The following is a 23,890-nucleotide window of genomic DNA, read 5'->3' as shown; positions in this document are numbered from 1 at the left end:
GCTCTTTAGTTACTTAAAAGCAAATAATCTAACTTAAGTGTTTCAAGGCCCTTTCAGCAGAAGGGCAACATAATTAGCGTTGCATTGTTGGCATTTCCTACCTCCTGCTCCCTCTGGAAGACAACCACTCTGCCTCCTTTATCCCCGGTGGCCAACAGCTCCCCCGATGAGTTAAACTCCACCGTTGAGATAATGTCAGCTGCAACACAAGAAGCAGAGCAGAGAGGGGGAGAAAATGTCAGTGTGGCTGCGTAGAGAGCTGTCAAGGTAGAAGTCAGATGAAAAGACAGACCTTTCACAAGACAGACCTTTCAGCGAGATCTGGTACAGTGACTTCTAGAAAACACACCAGGGGAAGGGAAGGGAGGGGAATCTCATGACAAGCCCACAGAGGACTCTCCGACACAGATACTCCAGTTTGGTGAAATATGGGTTAGGACAAACCACTCGATGAGTCACTGCATGATATCAACTAAATCAGCCCCTTGTCTCATTGAAGTGAGCCAATCCGTGTCATTTAATTGCACTCCTGCTTTTTAAAGCACGCCTCCACCTCACTTATAATGCCATTCATCTCTCTCCTCTTGGCTGTGAAACCCCATGCTGCTCAGTGACTCTCCTGCTCCTTCGTTAAAGAACACGGTCATAAACCTTCAGCTGATATATGCCACTGCCTCATTTTTGTAAATGCCAATCAACAAAAATATAACAACAATAATATACAAGTGCTTCATTTGTTCTGCGTTGCCAACATTTCCCAGTGTCTCTACACAGCAACAGTTTCACCAAAAAGTAAATAACAGACACCTACCCTTAAGGTAGCTTTTCCTCTCCTCCTCAAAGACATACATCTGCCTGGATTTAGGAGAGGCTAATGGTGACTGTAATTATTATACAGCCCTGGGCTAAAAGGGCATAGCATAATGTCTGTCTCACACACATACACTCACACACACACACACACACTCACACACACACCACAGCAGAGGCTAGTCCTCTGTTTAACAGTGACAATAATATTAGACAGAGATAGAGAGAAAGAGAGAGAGAGCGAGAGGGAGCTTGTTGTTTTGTACCCCCCACGCCCTCTGTGGACCTGCTACTGGCGGAGCACTGAACAGGAGAGGGGAATGTTGCTATGGAGACCGTTTCCATCTCTAGCGGCAGTAGTATATGTGTGTGTGTGTGTGTGCCAATAGCTCTCAGACTTAGTTGCTGATGCTAGCTGTAATTCAGCAGACAGAGAGAGTGCTGCAATAGAGTGAAAACCTGCTACTGCATCTCGGGGAGTGAGTGCAGCTGAATGCAGCAGCACACAACTTCAGACAATAGAGTCCCTGTAGACCGGCTCATCTCTTCACATAAAGCTGCTGTGCACGGTGGAAATGACTAAGCGTCATGTTTTCGTATGTATGTATTGTGTGCGTGTCCTCTCCTTGTTTATTTAATTGTTGAGGAGAAAGCCACATTCAGAGATGTGAGCACAGGGATTCTTGTGGCCTTGCGTGATGAAGACGTGATGTGGGGAGGGGGAGTGCCATCCTTATCACATTTGAATCTAGAAACTAATAACATTGCACAGATATACACACACACACACACACTGCCCTAATTACAGCCCGGGAGAACCCCACACATACACACTGTACACGCACACATCATGTCCCAGAGTTATCTCCTTTTCTATATCTGCATGTATTGACCCCATGCACAGAGATGTCTATATATATGCAAACCCCCATCACTCTCTCTCTCTCTCTCACTCTCTATCTCTCTCTCCCTCACACACACACACACATGCACAATGGTGTCTTCCCCAGCACCATCAAGCCAAAGCCACTGGTGTGAATCGAATGAAATCGGCTTAGCAGTCAGCATTCTTGAATCAAAGCCTGTCCCCTTTTCTCTCTTTTTTTGTCCTTCATACTTCTCTCTCTCTCGTTCCGTCTCCCCCACTCCCTCGCTCCTCTCTCCTTCCCTCATCATCAACACATTAAGTCGCTGAGGAGAAACAGTAATTGATGGATGCCGTTTAACGAGTTTACACACGAACACATCCTTCAATCATCTCGGTGAATGAAGAATCGAGAAGAGCCAGTGAGGTGAGACTCCCAAGTAACGTGATGGAACGCTTCCCTAAATGAGTGTTTCCTCATGCAAATGTATTCAAACAAGACAAGGCAATCTATTCACCCTCAGCCACTGATGGAACTGTTTTTAAATGACATGCAGGGTTGGTTTTTTTTTTGTCCCACAAATGAAATTTCATTATAGGGAATAAATTGATAAGCAGGAGAGCTGCAGGTGGGCGCTGTCTTCCTGCATGATTTCCGCTTGCATCAGATCAGACTTTTATTACGTGAGCATCAGCAGGTTCAAGGTGGAGTGGGATTAGCAGCATGCTGGCGATTCGGCCGATCAAGTTGTGCAATGTGCACTCTATTTTTTTCACACACACACACACACACAAATACACATACACACAACTTCATCAGCTGGCCGTAACTAGATGAAGCCCATAAATCCTGTGGCCAGCCAGGTGCGACACAGACAGGTCAGCGCTTCTTGATTCATCAGAGGGATGCTCGAGATCACACACATCTATCACCAGTAATAACACAGACAAACCTGTCTGCCTGCTGCTGTGGTGCGTGCATGTACAAGTGAAATGAAACAAGGATGCCACTGCGCTTATCTGTTTCTATTCACAAACCTCCCGAACTGCAATAACACCCTTCAGCATGCAATATAGAATCGGGCGTCAAACCAATTGGATGGAAACATAGATATGCATTGATTCTGGAATGAAAACTGAAACACAGAGAGGGAAGTGAGGATATTGAATGTAGTTATAGATGCCCGGGCAACATCTATCACGCATAACAGAAGGGCCTACTAAAAGAAATGATTGGGAGGGGGGGGAGTCTGGGGATAGAGGTTTGTTGCTCTAAGTAGGTCAACCAAAAGATCGTACAGTGAGTCTCATCAGTGCAGACACAAGCAGACCAAAATAGGAGTACCCCAGCTAACCTCTAGACAGCCTATAATCCTGTCATGGGTCAAAAAAGAGAAAAAAAACAACCCAAAAAAACAAAAACAAAAAAAACTGAGGCTTGATCAGTGGCATTGGAGGGTTGTGTAAGAGACACAGACCCAAAATGGTGTGACAGCATGGAAAGCTAGTTGCGTAAGTGTTGTGCAGTAATTCCAGGTAGAGGGAGGGACGTGAGCAACATGGTATCGTGTAAATGCTTTGTTAGCGTTAGATGTGGAGAAGAGAGGATTACTGCACTTGTGCTGAGCTGCCTGCGTCAAAGGATCAGGCCGGGGGGATAATTCAGGTCCGTTCTCGCACTCTCTTTCACTGGCCACTCTCGTTCCTTCTCTGATAATCAACGAATCAGTCAGCACTTCTTTTCTTCCAGGAACACGATCACACACTCGCGCATCTGTCACAAATTCTCCACAACAGAGACGTGAAGACCATTTCTGTGCTGAATTAGCAGCTGATAACGGCTTCATTTTCACACCAGCAACAATGGAGATAAATCAGAATGGGAATAAACCCTGCTACCTACTGGTCTGGCTGTATGATTAAGGGGTTTATTAGGCTTTATTAGCTGCACACAAAGCAACAGAGCACAACGCAGCTCTCTTCATCTGAAGAGCATGACTCTTTGTAAGATCTGGAGTGAACAAGCTAATTAACCTGGTTTTCTCCAGGATCAGTCCCTTGAGATTGAGACTGGGTGTGAGCTTTTGTCTTTTGTGCATGTATAGTGTGTGTATGTGTGTGTGTGTCTGAGTCTGTACGCTTTTCTGTATCCCCACACTCCCCCACAGGGAGTTGAGGGTGAAATGGGCGAGACGTGTTACTGCTTCACTTCTCACACTTCATTAACACGTCGGCGTGGCACACATCTGACGACAGACACAACACAGGACAGGGCGAAAGTGGAGGAAGAGTGAAATAAGTTATGGATTCCTGCAAATGCTACAAAGAATACCAAGAGGAACCATTTCAGAGGCTTGTTATTTGCTATTCTCTTAGAATTGAAGATGTAGGAGGGGGAGGGGGGGCTCACAGAATTATAATCCACCTCCAAAACAAAAGCTGGCTCTCCCTCTCTGGCTGTCTGTCTCAGTTGCTTTGGTGCAATCCCTTTCATCTTCCCCTGTTTTCAAGGCTGGAATGAATCAAAGATGAGAACGCTGCTGCACAGACTGAAATCATGTCTTTACAATGACCTTATCACCGAAAACATGAGGCATTTCGAGCGATGCCGCTTCCTCGACACAGGAATTAGCTATCAAAACTTACAAATGGATGTCATTATAAAGTCCAAAAAGGTCAAACACTGCTTAGCCTGCGGGGCTATAGTGGTGCACCCAGTGACTCAACACACAGGAAATCTATCACAGCAGCACCTCAAATCCACTGACCAGGAAGCTATTTTGCATTTGAGAAATAGGATATTTTTTCGCAATCATCCTACAGTAGCAACACCACGGGTATTCTTTAATAAATTCTCATTAAATTTTCATGGAGCTGCAGACTTAATAAGAAGCTAATCAGGGGATGAAAGCAGCTGCTGAATAAGGAGTGTGACTCGCCCCAACTTCACAGCTTGCCATTAAGCATACACCACCCCCATACACACACACACACACATAGACATTATCTTCCTCATGTTATGTGCCGAGGCGGGGCTCTGCGTTTTGAGTGTTTCATAGTGAATAATGGATGGGACCTGGGGGGTATGGTGGGCTAAGTCTTTTTTATGCCGTAGTCCTAAAGTGTGGCCCCGGGCCGTTTGCCTTGGCACAAGCAGCCAGGCTCGCCTCAGCTCTCATCAGCAGCAGCAATAAAGGCTGTAAGCTCTCTGTTACAGGACTGCATCAGTATCCAGCGGGGCTAGAGGGGTCACATCACACACAAGCTTGTATTCGCTTCAGACAGACATACTATAAGCAGCAAAGGCAAGAGAGAGAGATGGAGGGGGCTGGGGAGAGAGAGGGGAAGGGATTACATGTCCTACCAATAGATCTTTAGGTCATTGTTCCGGTGGCTAAATTGTAAAGGACCAGAAATCAATAGCACAGCAAACATTAGGTTAGGTCCTGCCTCACAGCAAGGAAGCTATTTACATTTTTACACCCAATGTGGTGTTCGGTTATTTGACAATTTCATTCCATTATCGAGTCCATTCATGGTGTAAATTATGAAAATTAAGCGAGACACATGTTGTAGGAGTGTAACAGTCCATTGACTCGACACCCTGCTGCAGTACAACATACACACAGGCAAGAAACATCCATCCAATCACCTTCGGTGACACGTCATAAGCAGGCGGCTGGTGAATGAAGAGTAGACTTTATTGTAATTTTCTTTCATCTAAACAAAGGTTGAGGGAACTTTTGAAATCTCATACCCAACTATTGAATGACCAGCACAGCTTTGCTCACATAAATGTGCGCACACACACACACAGTCAGTGTAGCCACCCACAGACCTATTGAGGCGTGGGATTGGTGCTAGGCAAAGGTCAGCAAGAGTGACATCATTAAAATGTGACATCATTAAAGTGTCCTGCTGCTGTGGGCAAGCACAGCCTGAGGGAAACCCCTTACCAGCTCAACACCACTCAGCAGGGACCTCTGTATGTGTGTGAGCATGCATGTGTATACGTATGTGTGTGTGTGTGTGGTCTGTATGGACTGGTCCTGATGGAGCATGTGCACTTTGGTGAAATTTATGAGGATGGGCAATGGACCCAGACACCAGCCTGTATGATCTTTGGCTATAGACTGACTTCATACCATTTAGGGGACAAGGAGTGAGAGGGTGAATGGACACACACACACACACACACACACACACACACACACACACACACACACACACACACACACACACACACACACACACACACACACACACACACACACACACTCATTCATGATATACGAGGTGTGACGATCAGTCATAAATTATAGCTATAAAAAATAACAAAAGTAGACTCTCCTTGTCTGAAAAGCACAGATGGGCCACAGGCCAGACAGTCTTTTGCTTTAGACAGACACATTTTACAACCTGTATAACTCTAATCCACTTTCTCTTGATCAAATGAAAAGGACAGAGTGAGACAGGAGAGACAGGAAGAAGCTGCAAGAAGCTCCCCTCCTGTTTTTCATCTCAGCGCACACATCAAACAAAGATATCCATCACACCCACTCCCACTCCCACCCCCACTTCACTTCCTCTCGCTATGAACCAGTGACTGTATGTTCAGCAGTGACAGGGAATCATCTGTAAGTGCCAGGAGCGGAGCAAATGATGATGCGCTCCTGTATTTAAATTAAGAGAAAAAAAACATGAAGACGCTGTGAGAGTGAGGCTGTCTGTCTTCTGAGCTTTGACTTTGTCTCTCCTCCAGCCTGCAGTTGCACCAGTAACCTGAGATGATGGCAAATGCAAGAAGCCATTGTGGCTCTGACCCACCCTGCAGCCACACACAACCCTCCAACAACCTCTATTCTACATCAGTTTTCTAGCCTCGAGATAAATGGTGTGAAGTTGCTATTTGATAGCTCAATTATGGGATGCTCCATCATTTCAGATTAAAATCTGTTTCTGTTTAGTCCAATTTTTGTTTCTTGTTAAACCTTATGCCGGTGGGTGGTAAAATGTGTCTGGTGTGAAATGGATTAAAGGCTTTCCCAGTGTTGCAGAGACTATTAATACAACTGACCAGTCGGCAGATACAACACGGTGCAGGGAATTTAAGCTTAGCAATAAAGACAACTGTACAATCATGGACAATACATTATTTCTTAGGAACAGACTAAGAAGGAAGATGGGGGAGGTGCAACGCTCTGCCCATTAATCATTTATTTCAAGTATTTTGATAATTCATTGTTTTAGTCCTTTGCCAACCAGAAAATGACTCAAATGTATTTAAGCTTGGGAATAAAACAATTCGTTTTTTATACAGCCTTGCTGCCTGCAATTAAACCAGAAAATAATCAGCAAATGAATCAGTAATGAAAGTTATCATTAGCTGCTGCCCTAGAACAGAGAAATCTTCTTTTGTAAACCGAAGTTGATGAAATATTGTAGTAATCTGTAGTAAAAAAAAAAAAGTGCAGTGATGTTCAAAACTGCTACTGTTTTTAATTAGAGGCTCTCTGTCCCCAAATGCCTTTATAGTCTTACTGATTTCAGCAGTTAATGTCCATAACCTATAGCTGCATAATAAGTGGGCTGAGGTGGTAATGAGATTAATGATAACTCTTTGTGTTTTATGTTGATGGGTGATCTAAGCAGCTTGTGGATGGCAGGTGGAGCTGATTGGTGGAGCATGAGGGAACTGTTAGGGCATCAAACAGTTAACAGGCTGATAATCGAGAGGCTCATGTGTGGTCAATGAGGGAGAAACACTCGTGTGCAGGGGCAGCGTTTATAGCTCTGCACGGAACAGCTATTGTTCAATGCTTCGTTATGTAGATGTACAGTAAAGAGGTGTGTGCTTCTGAGTGTGTGTGTGTGTGTGTGTGTGTGTGAGAGAGAGAGAGAGTCAGAGAGAGAGAGAGAGAGATATCCATATTTCAATGTGCTGCCTCCTCCTCAAATTAGGCCACCGTCCCTGCCTCTGTCTCATTCTCTCAACAAGTGAACACCGACTGATGTAAATACACTTTCTCATCATTTTGTAACAGCTTTTTTTCTCACATGCTCACTGTAGACCCCAGGCCCTGAAGCAGCTGTGATGGAGGCTTTATTCCCTTGCTCCCTGTGGTCCATATAGCCTACTGATCTAAGCCCTGATTCCCTTTGGTCAGGATGCTCATCCTAGAATAGCAGGTATAACTGGAAGCCACCTCATCATCTCCTATTGACACCACACTCACCCACTAATCTGAATGTTTATGTGAAACGACCATATATCCGTCTTTAATATCCCTGTAGCATCTTATAGTGCAATTAGGCTATATTGGTTTTAAACGAACCAGTTTAGGCAGAATAAAACAAGTCTAGCCCAGGCAGGGATATGTATTTATTGTGACACTTGCCCGATAGATTCCTTTAATGATCCTACAGTGACATATCTCTGCTGTGATACTAGCATCCCTCTAGCAACAGCCTCGGGTTATTTGCGGGGCTTATAGTCTGAGTAACGGCTTAGTATGACTCTTATTTTCCCCTCAGCATCATCTGTTTAAATACCTTCGGTTGCATAGTTGTGGTCGCGAAGGAAGCTGTTGTTGATTTTCCGGGTGTCACTCTCCTCCTCCATTGATAAATCGGCTGGTTCGGGATCCTGAACGCGGCAGACCTGCTCCCATCCTGCCCGGTACCGTCAGCAGGCGGGCTGTGGGACCAGCGGGGGGCCTGTCATGGCTCCAGATCTCCGGCGCAATCAACACAAATCCCGATCAAATACCTGCGCTGCTGCTGCTGATGATGATGATGATGATGATGATGGTGATGCTGTACAGGCAGGTCCTGTCCGCGCCTCAGGGAGCATCCAACAGCCCACCGTCCGCGACGCAGGCACAGTGCCGATTCCAGCAGTGGCTTTAACAGCCTAATTATTAAAGCGCATTACGTCCTCTGCTTCAGATAATTATCTAAACTCCCCCCTCCCCAAAAAATATGACACTATATCGCTTCGGAACGCGCGTGCAGCCGGTGAAAAAAAATGATTGAAAGGTGCTGCTGTCTCTACGAAGGTGGCCGAACCCGCAGAAGCTTCACTCCGTAAATCTCTTTTGGAGGATTTGAGTTTAGGCACGCTAGATTTGCCCCCTCCCAGTGCCAGCGGGGCGGGCGGGATTATGCGTCAACAAGCTTGCTTCAGTATTTCCATGTCAGACTCTCCAGAGTTGCGCGTTCGCCTTTCTGTCTCCAGATCCTCTGAAGTGTCCCCTCTTCTTTTTCTCTTTTCCCTTCCTTTCTGTCACTTCATTCATTCATTCATTCATCGGAGCGCGAGCCGGCGCCTGTGTGATCCCGCCCGGCAGCTCAGCTGACTCACTGTGCCGGATAGCGCAGAGCTGTGCTGTAGTTACCCACTGTGCTGCTGCCGCTGCTGCTGCGCTTCAGCAGAGGAGGAGGAAGAGGAGGAGGGGGAGGCGGGCCCCTCCCATGCTGGCCGGCGGCTGGCTCTTTAAAAACCAGCAGCAGCGTGACCACCAGCAGAGGAAGAGTTCAAAATCTGTTCACTCACAGCCTGGTGACCACCAACCAGGTCGGTGCGTGTGAAGCCGACAGTTGCCTTATGGCCAAGGTAGCAGGTTGCCTCTTAAGCCTGCTAGATCCTGCAACACCATGCCTTCACCCTGCTGCAGACTGAGACACCCACACTGCACATTATTGTCACAGCACATTTTAGCACCAAGTCTTCCGTCTGTGCTCCCCCCCTCTCTCTTGCATGTGGACCCAGTTTTCCCTAACAGCAGCTATTCAGGAGAGGACAAGAGGAGCTTTATAAGATGTGTCTTAGAGAGCGCATGACATGGCACATTTCTGTCCACTTACAGAGTGTGAGCATGAAGTTCAGATTCAGAGATTACCAGGAGGCCACAAAGAGGAGAGGCGAGGCGGAGGGAGGGAGGGATGCGTGGAGGAGTGAAGGAGGAGACTGGAGAGAGGAGAGAGCAACAGAGAGGGCCGAGAGAGACGGAAGAAGAAAACGACAAAAACCCAGACGCTGATTAATTAGATTAGTAGGGCCGCTGTCTGCGCCTCTTTCTGGAAAGATCTCATTTCCATGCTGAGTTTAATAACATCACACACAACGAGCCTTCTTCTGGTCAGACCATAATCTTTGATGAGTGAGTGTGTGTGTGCGCGTGTGCTGGCAGTGCATGCCCGCCCTTATCTACTCACTTTACCCTAAATCTCTCTGGTTCCACAAAGGGACTGGGTATCTCCCCTGCACGGGCCTCAACTCACATGGGCAGGAGTAATAAAGAGATTGTGGAGCCCCCTCTCCTAAATGCATTAGCTCTCTAATCCACGCGACCATTTGCACACCCAATCCTCTACTCCTGTACTAATGGGGATCTGGCTGTGAGAGAGGCAGGCTGCTCGTAGAAGAAAAAAAAAAAACAGGGCCTTCCTACACATGCTATTTTACACCCCATCAACCTCCAACCTCCATCTCCATCGGAATACATTACAGGGCATTATCCATGCAGGGGGATAATGAAGGCTGCTGGAGCGTCGGCAAAGGCCTGTGATTCACATGCTTCCATATTTACAGTCCTCTGCTCCCCTAATGAAATCTGCAGAGAAACTCTGCCATCCTTGACCCTCTCTGATCTGACTGAGTGGTCAGCAATGTTTCCCATCTCTGTCAATATTTAAACAGGGTCTAGGAGGACAAAAGAAATACACAGCGTTGTTCTCCCGCAGAGATACTGGCTAAGTTACAGCTGAGCAGCCGAGTGAATGAAATTGAAATGAAATCAGTGAAACAATGGATGTATAAGAATGAGGCCACATGGATGATGTCAGATTTTGTTGGGAGGTGAGGTGGTGGGGGATTATGAGGCAGCGAGACACGCAGATGAAGGGCAGGAGTGGCAGTTAAAGGCACAGACATATTTGACTGTATAATGAAGGAATACGTGGAGGATGGATCTCTGAGCCAGGGCCTGGGATCAATGCTACCTCTCTAATAACATTCACCCGCTCCCTCCCAGACTCGGTCCCGTTCCTGTGCATATATGCCAATCTCCTTTCCCTTTATCCCCCTTCCATTTCACTCTCTCAATTCCCCCCTCTCTCAGTCTCCAAACCGTGCCCACACTGGCTCCAGGGCCACAGAGAAATCACCGCAAAGCAACAACACTGATTGGAAACCAGTTTAGCATGCAAAGTCACATGACCTAAGAAAAGATCCCAGGTCGAAACACACACATTTCTCCGAGCCTTTGCGCAAGTTTCTGCACAGACGGCTCATTTAATGCTCCTGCCACTTGTTCTCCTCTGCTACCTCACTCCTCTTGTTCATTACTTCCCATCTCCCACTCCATTGGGTAAGGGAGACCAGTGACAGCGCGTCTCTACTCTCTAGCCCAGCTGCTGTGTGTCAGACTTGCAGGAAATGCTCTAGGGGCCACCAGAGTTGGAGAGCGTGTCCTCAATTCTCCTCGATCGTATGGACAAAGTGGGTTAAATTGGGCTCTAGCAGCACCAAACATAGGGACACAATCACATGGCAATGATATTTTAGTCATGCCCAATTGCTTTCCTTGATGTGTAGTAATTGCTTGACCTGGGGAAGCTGGTGTGGGGCCACAGGCAACAAAGACGCTGTCTGCATACCAAGCAACATACATGAGCACGTGCTTGCACACACATAGTATAGATATTTAACAACACTGCAGCTGCACGGCACAGTTATACTCCGCCTTCACAGCAATTTTCTCATATCTCAGGACTGCAGTCAATACTAAATATTGACCACTGGATAATGCCTGGTTTAAATAGGCTAAGATATTGATTGTTTTCATCCAGTTAATACAATGAATGTGAGGTTTTCATAGATCAATCCAAAATATACTTAAATTGTTGGTAATAATTTGAAAAAAATAATGGAACAACTAAATAAAACTTATTGTTGTGCAATAATTCCATCAAAACAATTCCAAAAATCATATCTTCAATACACTGAGCATAAATGAAACAATATGCCTGCTCAAGTTTAATTTATAATCATGGATCTTGAGACATAATAGTATGTCACTACCATTGTACATGAACACTGGTTCTGCAATATGCATATAATGATTTCCTCTAAGTGTTGGGATAAAACAGTAAAAAAAAAAGAGCACATCCATGATCACAAATATTTCAGAATGAGGATATAAAACCAAGTAGCGGTTTGAATGTCAATTGTTTTTCATTCACATGAAGTATGCTTACATTGTAATTTTTTTTTCTTTCTATCGTATTCTTGAACTGGTGTATTTTTTTGAGACAGGACTTCTCTATAGGTGGCGAAAATACGCTGATTAATTGTCCCTCATTGACAACCGTTTACTGCCTGTGTCTGTAGCTCATACAGCCCCACTTCAAAAAAGCTGAACTATCCTTTTAAGCTACATGATACGCTATAATGAAAAAGGAAGGGAAACTGTGTTTTTTATCGTACCACGCGTCTATCGATCAATACCAAATTATCGTTCAGGCCTATTACATGCCCACAATATCAATGCTAACATGTTGATATGAGGTATATGTAGTTTCTCAAGTTTAACCCGTTAACATACTGCCACTTTAATGCCCCCATTTCAACCATAAGGCAGTAGTGGCAGAAATGTCAGGGAAACACCAAATTCATTAAGATTCATCCTCTTATGACAATTGATATCTGCATAAATTTTCACAGCTATCCATCTCATACTTGTTGGACTAATTATGACATTGTCATCCATAAAACTTGCCACTAGTTATTCTTGTTTAACCAACTCACAACTTCTGACACAATGGTTTAACGCAGCAAGAGATTAAAAAGAACAGCTATCACAATATAAACGATATAGAAGAATATCTGACAGAAGACAAACGCAGTTTACACATCATAGTGTTGTCAAACTATATCAGATTCACTTGACGCTTGATAAAATGTGAAATACTTTGACTGAAGAACACAGTGGTTTCAGTAACAGAAGTGTAAAAATTGGTATTATGATTCAACCTGCTGCAATCTTTCACTTCATCTGTGTCGAGGTTTGTTGTACGGTCACTGAGTGTCTCAGTTAGATATGTCATCCATTGTTATTTTCAAGACACGCTGTGGTTCACAAAAAATCCATAATTTGCTGTGTCAGCGGTTCAGTACCACCAGCGTTTTATGAAAAAGACGTTTTGACATTTTGAGACTAGAGGGTCGAAGGCAGTGAAAGACATAATAAAACATACCAACACAACTTAAAAATCACTTTCTTCATCTTTGCTTGACAAGGATGAAACCAGTGTGTGAAATATATACAGTAAAGCCTATTTAGCAGTTGAGCTGATTTAATATGACATCCCTCAGTGAGACGAGCTGTATCAGACAGCACCAGCTGAGCTACAGAGTCGTCATGCTCATAATTTCAACTGCCTGTTCACTGGGTTTAGATCTTCTCCGTGTTATCAAACAAATCAGGATGATCATCATTCAGTAGCATGAGATTCTCCCTCCAAACATGCATTGCCTTCCATCAGCCATGTAACCCAACCTGGCATTAAGAGCAGCTAAACACATGGGGGTAATAGGATTGCCCTGGCAGTCCATCTGTCAGGGGACTGAGCAGCATTAAACACTAGGGATGCAGCAGCACCCTGGCCTGGATACACCTGCTTATTCTTTCTTTGCACTCTCCTCCGGACATATTTATTCAGTTTTAAAACATAACCTCTGCAAGAGTATAACGCAGCCATTCAAGTGTCTAAATGCCATAAGGAGTTAGTAAAATGCTGAGAAATGCACTCTGCTGGGAGTTTATAACCTTCTGGCTTTAAAAATAATAAAACATGGCCACTGTTCTGGTAATAGAGCACAGATGGAGATGCATGGCAGTAGAGACTGAATGGAGCGCGAGACAGGGTGGGGGAGGGATACGGAGAAGAACGGAGCGCCTGGGAGAGACAAGCAGAAAGATAAAAAGATGAATGTATAGTTTTGGTAGAGGGCATTAAATCAAGCCCAGAGGCTGTCCCTAAATCAGCAGGCTTTACTCTTGGTGTCATTCCAATTACATCAGGATGAGACTAATGCTCCATTGCACAGAGTCTTCAGACCAGCAGGATTGGATTTTCTGTTTCCCCCGACTCCCCTTTCCCCTCCCCCAACCTCCCCCCTCTCTGCCTCCCTTGATAATGAATTAATTGAAAATAACGCATGTACAATGATTAGCACAGGACGGAGCATTTTAGGTGAAAATTAATCAACTGAAATGACTCTGTTCACGGTAAACACAGCTTTTCCATTGCCTCGACCACACCTCGAGGGTATACAGATGCACACATGACCCGTATGGACGTCTGCATAGCTACGCTGGCACCTACGATACACACGTACACACTCGCAATTGTTTTTTGTTTTTTTCTGTTGCAGTTATTCGACACAAGCAGTAGCCTAAAGGTGAAGACGCAAGCACACATTGTGGATTTGGATTTGTTTGCGTGAATATACAGGCTTTTCTCGCCGAGAGTAAATGATGCCACTTAACAGAAAATCATTGCATTGTACCTCTCTGGTTGCTAGGAAACTGCAATTGCATTGGCATTGCAATGCAGCACAACAGCTGTCTACACAATTGGACAATTAAGATCTCAAAATGTCATTATTTTGGTCACATTCATCTTAATAAAGGTTCAAGCACGTCCCAACACGTTTTCTACCAGTTGGGTTAATGGGCCGAACATGGGGAGTTCATGTTCGGAGTGAGGCTGTATTTCATTAGTGGAAATGATCAGCAGTGCATTAAGAGAAAGGATACAGGGAAACAACAAAGCACCAGTACCAGTTGTGTTGCTGAGAAAGCTTAGATTGACAGCGTGTGTGCTGTTAAGTATGCTATATTTATCCTACAGCACTTTCCTCTCTGTGGACAGATGAAAGACCGGCATGTGGAAAGTAGGTTAAGCAGGTTAGTGAGTGACTACAGAGCCACCTCCCCATACATGACCAGAGACCCATGCACAGCTTATGTTCAGCACCGTGGACAGCTCTTCACAGAGCAGACGCTGAGGCAAACAGAAAATGACTCTGAAGTGGGTTAAAGGGAAAATCCACCCTAAAAATGGAATTCATATATGGCGATGAGGCCAGCTCTGGAGCAGTACTGTACAAGCACTAAACCAGTGAACGTAAAAATGAAACAACTCTGAGGACATTACATCAGCACATATGATAATTTAACTGGAACAAACAGAAGAATTTTCTTCCCTTCATTTACATAAAATGTTGGCAAAGACTCAGTGAGCCCAAAGAGATGGCATTAAGTGCCATTATCAGTGTGAATGCACCAGCTCCAAAAGACACATTATCAGATCAAATTTGAAGCTTAGCGGGCAAATTACCAATTACAGGTAAGAGTAGCCTATATGTTTCCTTTTAAATATTTAACTTTCTCGTTGTCAGGGCTGTACACATGATTTAAAAAAAATCAAATTTCTCAGAGGGAAAGATTGTTAAACAATAGTTTTCATTTACAGATCATTAATAGCCTATTTTGATATTAATCGGAATCTCATTCCTTTTTGATAGGAAATGGAAATTGTTTAGGTTTTAGACTGTCAAACCAAGACATTCAGTTTGTGCTCTGGATAAATACGATTGAGCATATCACCATCTTTTAACATTTTATGCACTAAACAAGTCACTGATTATTTTCATTTTGATGAATCTACCGAGTATTTTCTTGATAACTCACATAATCATTTAAGACTTTTAAATGTCAGGAAATAGTAAAAAAAAAAAAAAAAAAAAAAACACAATTTTCAGCTTCATTAAGCACATATCTCATTTTGTCCCATCAATGGCCCAAAGGTAAAATATGAGAGGCTTAAACCAGGAAGTATTTGGTGGTTTTGCTTAAATAATTATTCATTTAACCTGTGACCTGTTTCAGCTGTAATCACCACATCAATGAAAATAACCATTTGTTGCACATCCACTGTAGAAGAACATGACGGTAATACAGTGTGGCGCCTTAATCAGTATTAAACTTAAACATAAACATTAAACAGCAGAGGGACAATAAAACCACCCATGTCTAGGTAGATCAGGCAGCCAGTGTCTATTCAGGGAGTTAATGTTGCTAATGAGAATGGAAGCAGTGTGGAAAACGCCTGACCCCGAATCTGAACACGTTCCCTCCCTTTCCCTCAGTGCAGCTTGCCAGAGAGGGTTCCCTGCAGCCATACAGTCATGTTTCAACGCGCCCCATGTGACAACAGAACATGTTCTCTGTGCACCTCGGCTCAAGACAACCCCCCCATCACACACTCACACACACTTAAACACAGACAAAAAGCACACACAGCTTTATTACTATAGTCCACACACACACACACACTCACTCCGTCAACAACAAAGACAAACACATGCAAGCGTGTCACACTTAGAGGCTGTAATCTCCAGGAAAATCCCATTTGGCAGAGCAGCTGCCAGCGTGGATCACAGATAGACTGTAGCCGCGGTGCCCACAGGGTGGCAAGCTGTCCGTCCACACTTCTCCATCAAGTAGGCACACACAAACACCCACACACACACTTGAAGACGTGGTTAAGGTGGGATCAGACACTACCACTGTGACAATAAATTCACACCACTTGTTTTAATACAATCACGTCGATGGGCCCAAACAGCCAGTTTCTCATTTGAGCAGGGCTTAATTTTTATTGCTCAATTTATTGATCTGGCATGAGGGATCTCTGTTGCGAAGTAGCCTCAGGGACTCACCGTTTCTGTCATAGCAGAGTGTGAGCAGACTGGCTGGCGAAAGTGGTCTGTCCATCTGTCTGTTTATCATGCTGGCTGGCTGTCAAAAACACTTTCTGCGCTTAATGAGAAATGATACACAGGTAAAATTAAACAATGAAAGTATATTAAAGTGTAAATATTTAATGTGCTCTAATGTCCTATCTATCTATCTATCTATCTATCTATCTATCTATCTATCTATCTATCTATCTATCTATCTATCTATCTATCTATCTATCTATCTATCTATCTATCTATCTATCTATCTATCTATCTATCTATCTATCACAAAGTATACATTCATATAGAGAGGAAATAGAGCTTGACTTGCCATGTGCCAAGTGCTTCAGCACATATTACACCTGATCTAAGAGCACCACCATCTGGCAAAAGTAAATATTACATGCTGTTGTTAGAGAAAACTAAGGCAGTGAGGGTCAGTGTAAGTTAAAGGCACATCAACACTGAATATTGACATAATATTGATATGACAAAGGCAAATATTTTTTTGGCAAGGATCCCTTATTTTTGGTAATGAAAGAGTTGGGGCAAATATACACATGATCCTTAACTGACAAACCAAATATAAAAGCCTATCTCAAAACAATTCTCATGTGTGTACCCATATAGGGTTTTTCGTTTGCTGTATGCCCACATTATGATTCTTCCAGATGGAGATGGAGGACAAAGACCTCACCCTTGTGTAACAAATGCATTGCGAAGTTCAGCTAAAGATGGTACGAGGCTCCCGCAGCCTGAGTTAGCCAGGGCAAGTAGCTATCATCAAAGGTTGCATACCTTTTAGTACAAAGTTCCTTATTAGCATTATTTTCCCCCTGCAGTAGCTCAACAAGCAAACACTGTCTGATGAACCATAAAGAGCTGATTTCACAATACAAGCCTGGGGGTTAAAATACATTTTGTTCAGAAAAGACTGCTGAAGCTTCATATTGGCTTTGCTTGAACTTTGACCTCTATCACTTGTTTTGAATTGGCTTTAGAAAATCTCTGTGGCCTATGGCCAGGTGGAGCTATAACAACAACTCTTGGGAATATTTATTGAGTATCTTTCCCATGCTCTCTCCTTTCTAATTTCCTTCTCTACCATCAATTCACTTCTAAATGTCTGGAATGCCTCTAAAGAAAAACAAGAGATCACACATGCATAGTTACATACAAAGATATATTGTTTACAAAAAAGGAAGCAGTTTCTGAAACCTTTACGTACCTTTATGTAGTTTATTTTTACATAATGCACCACACACATACTGTACATAAATATGGATTCTTCTGTGGTAAACAAATATCAGCTGTTTTCAGTATCAGTGCTATCGTATCAGTTGGACGCTAATGGAATGTCAAAGTGTGTGTGTGTGTGTGTGTGTGTGTGTGTGTGTGTGTGTGTGTGTGTGTGTGTGTGTGTGTGTGTGTGTGTGTGTGTGTGTGTGTGTGTGTGTGTGTGTGTGTGTGTGTGTGAGGCTGGGTTCACATTTCAGTCAATGCAGGAAGTGTCTTTTTTCTCCATCCCATGAAGGATTACAAGAGGACGATGCAAAGAGGATTTCGTATTATTTACGTATAAACAAGCTCGTGTTAGTGCATGTGTCCAAAGTGAGCATCGTGGACGTGCGGTCCCTGCATGTGATGTGACAGCGTCAATATGGGATCCATATTTTGTCCACCCCTGGCTGCAGACACCAAGCAGAACTAATTACTCTGGCAGCACAGAGGCCACAACCTGCCAGCTGAGGGCCTGCAAGAGAGCTCTGAGATGAACAGCCTGCGAGAGGTGGAGACATGGGAGCAGCCCTCTGATTCGAGTACTCAGCACAGATGTATGAGGTCATCTGCAGGCACACACGCAAACACACACACAGAAATATCGGAGGGTTTTCTGAGGGAAGTGGAGCTGAGGGGGGGGCGTCCGTCTCCTCAAACAGATGAGCCACTGAAGCAACCAGAAGAGGGAAGGAGCGAGACGAGGAGTCGAGCTAGAGTTGTGCTCTACAGACACGCTTCAGTAATCATACAGTGAGCAGGGAGACAGAGGGGATGTTTCTTCGTGAAACAGCCATTTCCCCTGTGCCAAGCCTCTCCCTGGTGCAAGTCCAGCTCCTGGAATCAGACCCTGCTGCTTCACACTAAGAGCTTTTTCATCACAAATTAAACACTTTCTCTATATGTTGCTTATTCATTCATTGTTATACCGATCTGAGTGTAAAACAGTAACAATCAGGCTGTCTTAATTGTGATGTCACAGACACACACACACACACACACATATATATGCAAAGTCACACACAAATCAAACAGTGAATGGTTTAAGTTTGGGGTAAACAGTAAACAGCGACTGTGCCAGGACAGCTTGGCCTAGCTGCACACCGTCAATACTAATGGCATCAGGACACAAAGCGTCACCATGGCAACCTGGAGGCCATATCCCATACCCCTCTGTACTACCGGAAGGCAGGAGAAAAGGCCCGACAGGAGCGGAGAAAGAGAAAGTGAAGGTGAGATAAAAACTGAAAGGAGCGAGCCAAAGGAAAAGTGAAAGTGAATGAGAGTCAGGAAGATGAAGAGGGGGGAGAGACGGGCGAGCCAAATCATCAGGGAAGGAGAGAGAAAGAGAGTGAACGGGTGGGTTTGGGGGATCAGAAACACTGGTTGAGTTGAAGCTGGTTGGGAGCCAGAGCTGAGTGCTTGGTATGAAAACAGGCAGAGCAGTGTGCCGCAGCCAAGCCCGAGATTCAGCTCTGCTGGAAAAGAGCTCCTTTTCCCCCCAAATCTGCACTCTCATCGCCCCCCCCCCCACCCCCTGCATCCATCACCCCATCCATCACTCTCTGTATTCCACCACCTGACCGCCTCTCTTAGACTCAGCAACACTTTCAAACAGGCCAGATGGGCTCAATGAAATACACCCCACTGTCTGCAGCCATCTAAATCACTGTAATGTTGCTGCTCTCCTGAGCTGCGTTATTTGCAACTACAGTTTTGCCAAAGTGGCTTCAGCAAAACTAGTTCAGCTCAATGTCACTTTGGGCAGATCCTGTATAAAGCAATGTGTAGGTCATTACAAACTAAAGAAAAAAAGAAGAAAAAAACTGACCACCTCTCACAATCTGGGTCTGGTCATCTCAGGTCTTGGCCCTCAGAAACATTTACTGTTAGTGATTTCCAAGCGTTAAATTGGCTGCTGGTGGGAAATTTAATTTAGGCTCAGCATTGCACTTTGTCACACGCCAGGCCTCCAGACACATTTTATGCTAGGTGGGTCACAGAGCCATTTGGTCAGATCAATGTGAGCTAATCACTGAGAGCCAAGGTTGAGAACAAACTGAACAAAGCTTGCATATAACAAAATGGGAACACTGCCTTAGAAGTCTGGGAGTAACTGTATCTGAATATCAGGCTAAATATTGAATGAAAATATTGTTTATTGTACAGCTATACAATACAATACAATATTTTTTTTTCATCCTTTAAAAATATTCAATTTCAGTTGAGCACTTTCCATCTGGACCTTTAAGTTAACATTATTCATATTATGTTTTTGCAGATAAATTAATACATCATTTAATCAGGACAATCTTCCAGATACAGTTTTTCTCTTTGTAAAAGCTGGATTAGTTGGATTAAAGGATATGCAGTTTGAGAACCTTTTCAATGAAAACCAAGTTTTTAACCTTTAAAAATGTCCATGCTGTTTTCTATATAATATGAGACATATCATGAGTAAAATCGGCCGCGCCATGACTGAGTAGTTTCATACTAGAACTGCAGTGAAACAATGATTGTCTCATAAAAACAGATTCAGACAGACTTCAGACAGAGTTTCATATGTCACATACCGAAGGAACCAGTCCAGTCAGCTTGACATGAGGGGCGGGCAACCTTGAATGAATGAAGCCAAGTGAACTTTATTGTCCTTTTAAGGGAAATATGTCTTGGGCACAGTGCTGCAGTTCATTGTGTCATAGTATTAAAAATACATTATTACACACAATAAAAACATAATCTCTAAAAACAGAAACAACACAGACCAACAACATCACATAGAAAATATCCAAGCTGACAGCACAAAACATACAACAAGCTTTTGGGGGTTTTCTTGTTTTCAAGTAAGGATTGCACATTGCTCTATTGCACTAGTGTTTATCATTGTATAGCAGCTTAATGGAGGTTGGAACGAATTTATTATATCTTCCAGCGCTTTAATCTACATTTTGGTATTCAAAATCTTCTCCCTGATGGGAGAAGTTTCTATTCTGAAAACAGAGGTTTTCTTAGCTTGTTTCACTATTGCGTTGTTGTAAAGACTTTCTATGGACTCATATTCTCTCATGTCGAAAATCTTCATCACTGTCATGCATGTAGATGCTCCAATTAAGGTGTTGATCTTGTCATACCCCTGTGCAAAAGACACACACATTTCAAAATATAATTGTTTGGATGTACTCTACTACAATACCTTGTCAGAGTTTGAATTAGCACAGCCAGTAACATGGTACCAGCCACTTCCATTTGCAAGCTAAGAAACAACAAACAAATAAAATATGCAAACAGTGCTAACCACTCTGATCCCAGCTGCCGGTTTTGATGCACGTCGATGAAAAATAATCATTTTGATCGACTCTGCTCTTTCACCCGTCACCAAAACATTGTCAGACCAGTGAGCCAAGCTTGCATTAGCACAGCCACTAACACTGTTTCAGCCACTGCCAGTTGCAATACACTACAGAAACAACTACTATTGTGATCCCATCTTTCCACATACATACATTTAGTAACCCCAAGAAAATGTAAGAAAACACATGCAAATTGCCAAATTAAGAATACATCTTCACAACATTGATACAACACATGTGCAAACATACACAGCACAACCAAATTGATTATTTTCCAACACCACTGAAGAGTAGCCAACTTCAATTTCTCCAAATGTCAGAAAGCATTGGACAAGAACCGTGTCCCAGATTCAGATTTCCGTTGTCATCCGTGCTACTTGCAGTATGTTTGTCTATTAGTTTGTGTGCTAAGATTTTGTCTCAATTTGCTTGTATTTTGTCTAGTTGCATCTGAACTGCAGTGTGTTTATTTTTGTATTTGTTTATTTAACAGGGACAATGCTCAATACATACATTGTGCCAGATTTAGCTGTAAGATAATTTTCATCTGCTGTCCCTGGGCACAGACAATGGTAAACAACATGGGAGCAAGGCAGGCATTTGTAAAAACTCCTAAATACAATAACATCTGTACAGTGAGTAGAGTACCCAATTAAAATACATACAATTTCATATGCTATCATCGAGATTGTAATATATAGCAATCTTTTCTTGTGGTAGATCTTGTAGATCTTGAGCCACTTTTAGAATAATGAATGTTGAGGTTGATTGGGCTTGACAGGTAGATTTAAACCCACCCAGGTAGATAAAATCACAGGGTTTCATTTTATGTAAATCTTTAATGTGGGAGTTCCTGTCCTACTGAAATCAGTCCGGGATCCTTTGTCTCTTGAGCCTGCCTGTGAATATGTCGAGCAAATGAGATAACAAGTTCTGATCCCACTGGGTCTCACTCTGTCACGTCTGCATAATCCCACTGGAGGAGGGGGGAAGTGAATCCAGAATGTGGTTAATGGTGTCAGTGGTGGGATTTAAAAATCCGGTGAGGTTCCAGTGAGGCAAAGCTGGACAACAGGGCTCTTTGCCAAAACAATTTAATTAACAAAGAGGAGAAAATCTAATTCAGATAAAGCAAAGTCACTCAAACAGATAAAACAATAACAAGACTGGAGATTATAAATATGCTAATGGCTCTTTGAGGCTGCACTTAGCCACAATGCTGATTGTAGCATCAGCACCCTAACATGCTTACTGGCTTTGACAAATGCTTGTGCAAGTTTATTATGTTCACCTCTTTAGTTTAGTTTAGAATTATAAATACAAGTACAACTAAAGAAAGGAATGATACTACCTGTATACGCATTTGGCCACAAGCAGTGTGTTAGACTGGAAGTGAATGCAGTTTGCTCTAGAGGAGACATGAATGTTGGAGTCATACATCAAGCTCATCCATCCTGTAGATGTTGAAATACTGGTGGAACATTGCCTGTAACAATAACCTATCACTAGTGTCGCTAAAAAAATAATAATGGTTGCGTGTATCTGGAATACACACAGCACCACAGACTTTTGAACATTTAGCAGATATGAAATCACTGCAATTTTACTTGTTCATAGATAGGACTTAATGTAACTGGCTGTAAAACAAGGACTAGAAGATAATTTCATCCAAAACTAGCCATATGGTGTTTGTCAATTAACAGCTCAAAGGGGTTTGTTTCAAATCAAGTAAGAGTTTGAATTTTAACTCTTTTTTAGAACAAAACAGAAGGTACAGACAAGTCAGCAATAATTTTCTGGTTAATAATACATGCATTTTATAGGTAATAGAGAGGCTTGGATAAAAGAAAGGCACTCTACAGTATAATTTGTGTATATGTGATGCATCTGTATGACTGCTGATATGAGCTTGTATTGTTTTGTGTGTCAGCACTACTTCCTAAATCCTAGGAGTATATTATGGAGTGTTTTACTGGCTTAAATGGGCATAGCTGATGACTAATAAGGTTCACACAGGGAAACTCCACCAGCTTCCTTTCCCGGGAACAGCTATAAATAAGGTGTGTCTTGCTGTATGATTCAGTGCTATGAGCTGCATACAGATGCTGTTTTTCACTAATTACGACTATTGTAAGTCTGAACTCGAGATATACAAAAAGTATAAAAAGATGGAAACAGATGGTGGGAGAATTGCTTCGCTGATATATAACTCATCATGTGCTATCTATCCATTCATAGGGTTGTGCGTTTAGTACGTGTGTGCAGGCAGTGGGGCGGCAGAGAGAGTGAAAAAGAGACAGGAATGAGAGACAGGCTGGTACTTCATGTACTGCTGCTGTCTCTGCTGCCTCATACAGTAGCATTAGGCTACATTATTTATCCAGTGCCATGTCTCGTGTGTAGAGCACCATTCAGACAGAACAGTGAAAGCCTTCACTACAGTACAGCAGGAGTGATTAAGTACCTCTCCCTCTCTCTCTTCATCTCTCTCTCACACAAACACACACACACACAGAGGCCTACACATTATTCTCATGACTTACATTCATTTCCTAGAGACTTTCTCTAACCTTAACTACTACAAGCCTTACCCTGACTTAAACCTAACATTACCCTATAACCTTAAAACATGTCTTAGACTTTAATGATTTAGGTTTTTGGGACATGCTTTTTGTTCCCATTAGGAAGAGAAGTCCCCACAATGTGTAAACAGATGAAGGTCCCCAGTAATACCTGGACCATACACACAGACACACATACACACTGCCATACTCT

At 43.2% G+C, this 23,890-nt stretch overlaps 1 protein-coding gene across 2 annotated transcripts in view; it reads right to left on the bottom strand.

Annotated features, from left to right (window-relative positions):
- Positions 1-23,890, bottom strand: part of LOC310993034 (serine/threonine-protein phosphatase 2A 55 kDa regulatory subunit B beta isoform) — a gene marked incomplete at both ends in the record, with an annotated part of 42,264 nt that overhangs the window by 9,892 nt on the left and 8,482 nt on the right. The window contains 2 exons of one of the 2 annotated variants that reach the window (XM_083981287.1): positions 102-199; positions 8,228-8,297. In XM_083981287.1, coding sequence (XP_083837413.1) covers positions 102-199; positions 8,228-8,297 — 168 coding nt within the window. Of the gene's footprint in view, positions 1-101; positions 200-8,227; positions 8,298-23,890 lie in introns of those variants that run through there. The other variant, XM_083981286.1, reaches the window with a different exon arrangement.

Source organism: Trachurus trachurus (assembly GCF_905171665.1).
Source record: "Trachurus trachurus genome assembly, chromosome: 10".
Taxonomy (NCBI): Eukaryota; Metazoa; Chordata; class Actinopteri; order Carangiformes; family Carangidae; genus Trachurus; species Trachurus trachurus.
This window is presented reverse-complemented; position numbering and strand designations above follow the sequence as displayed.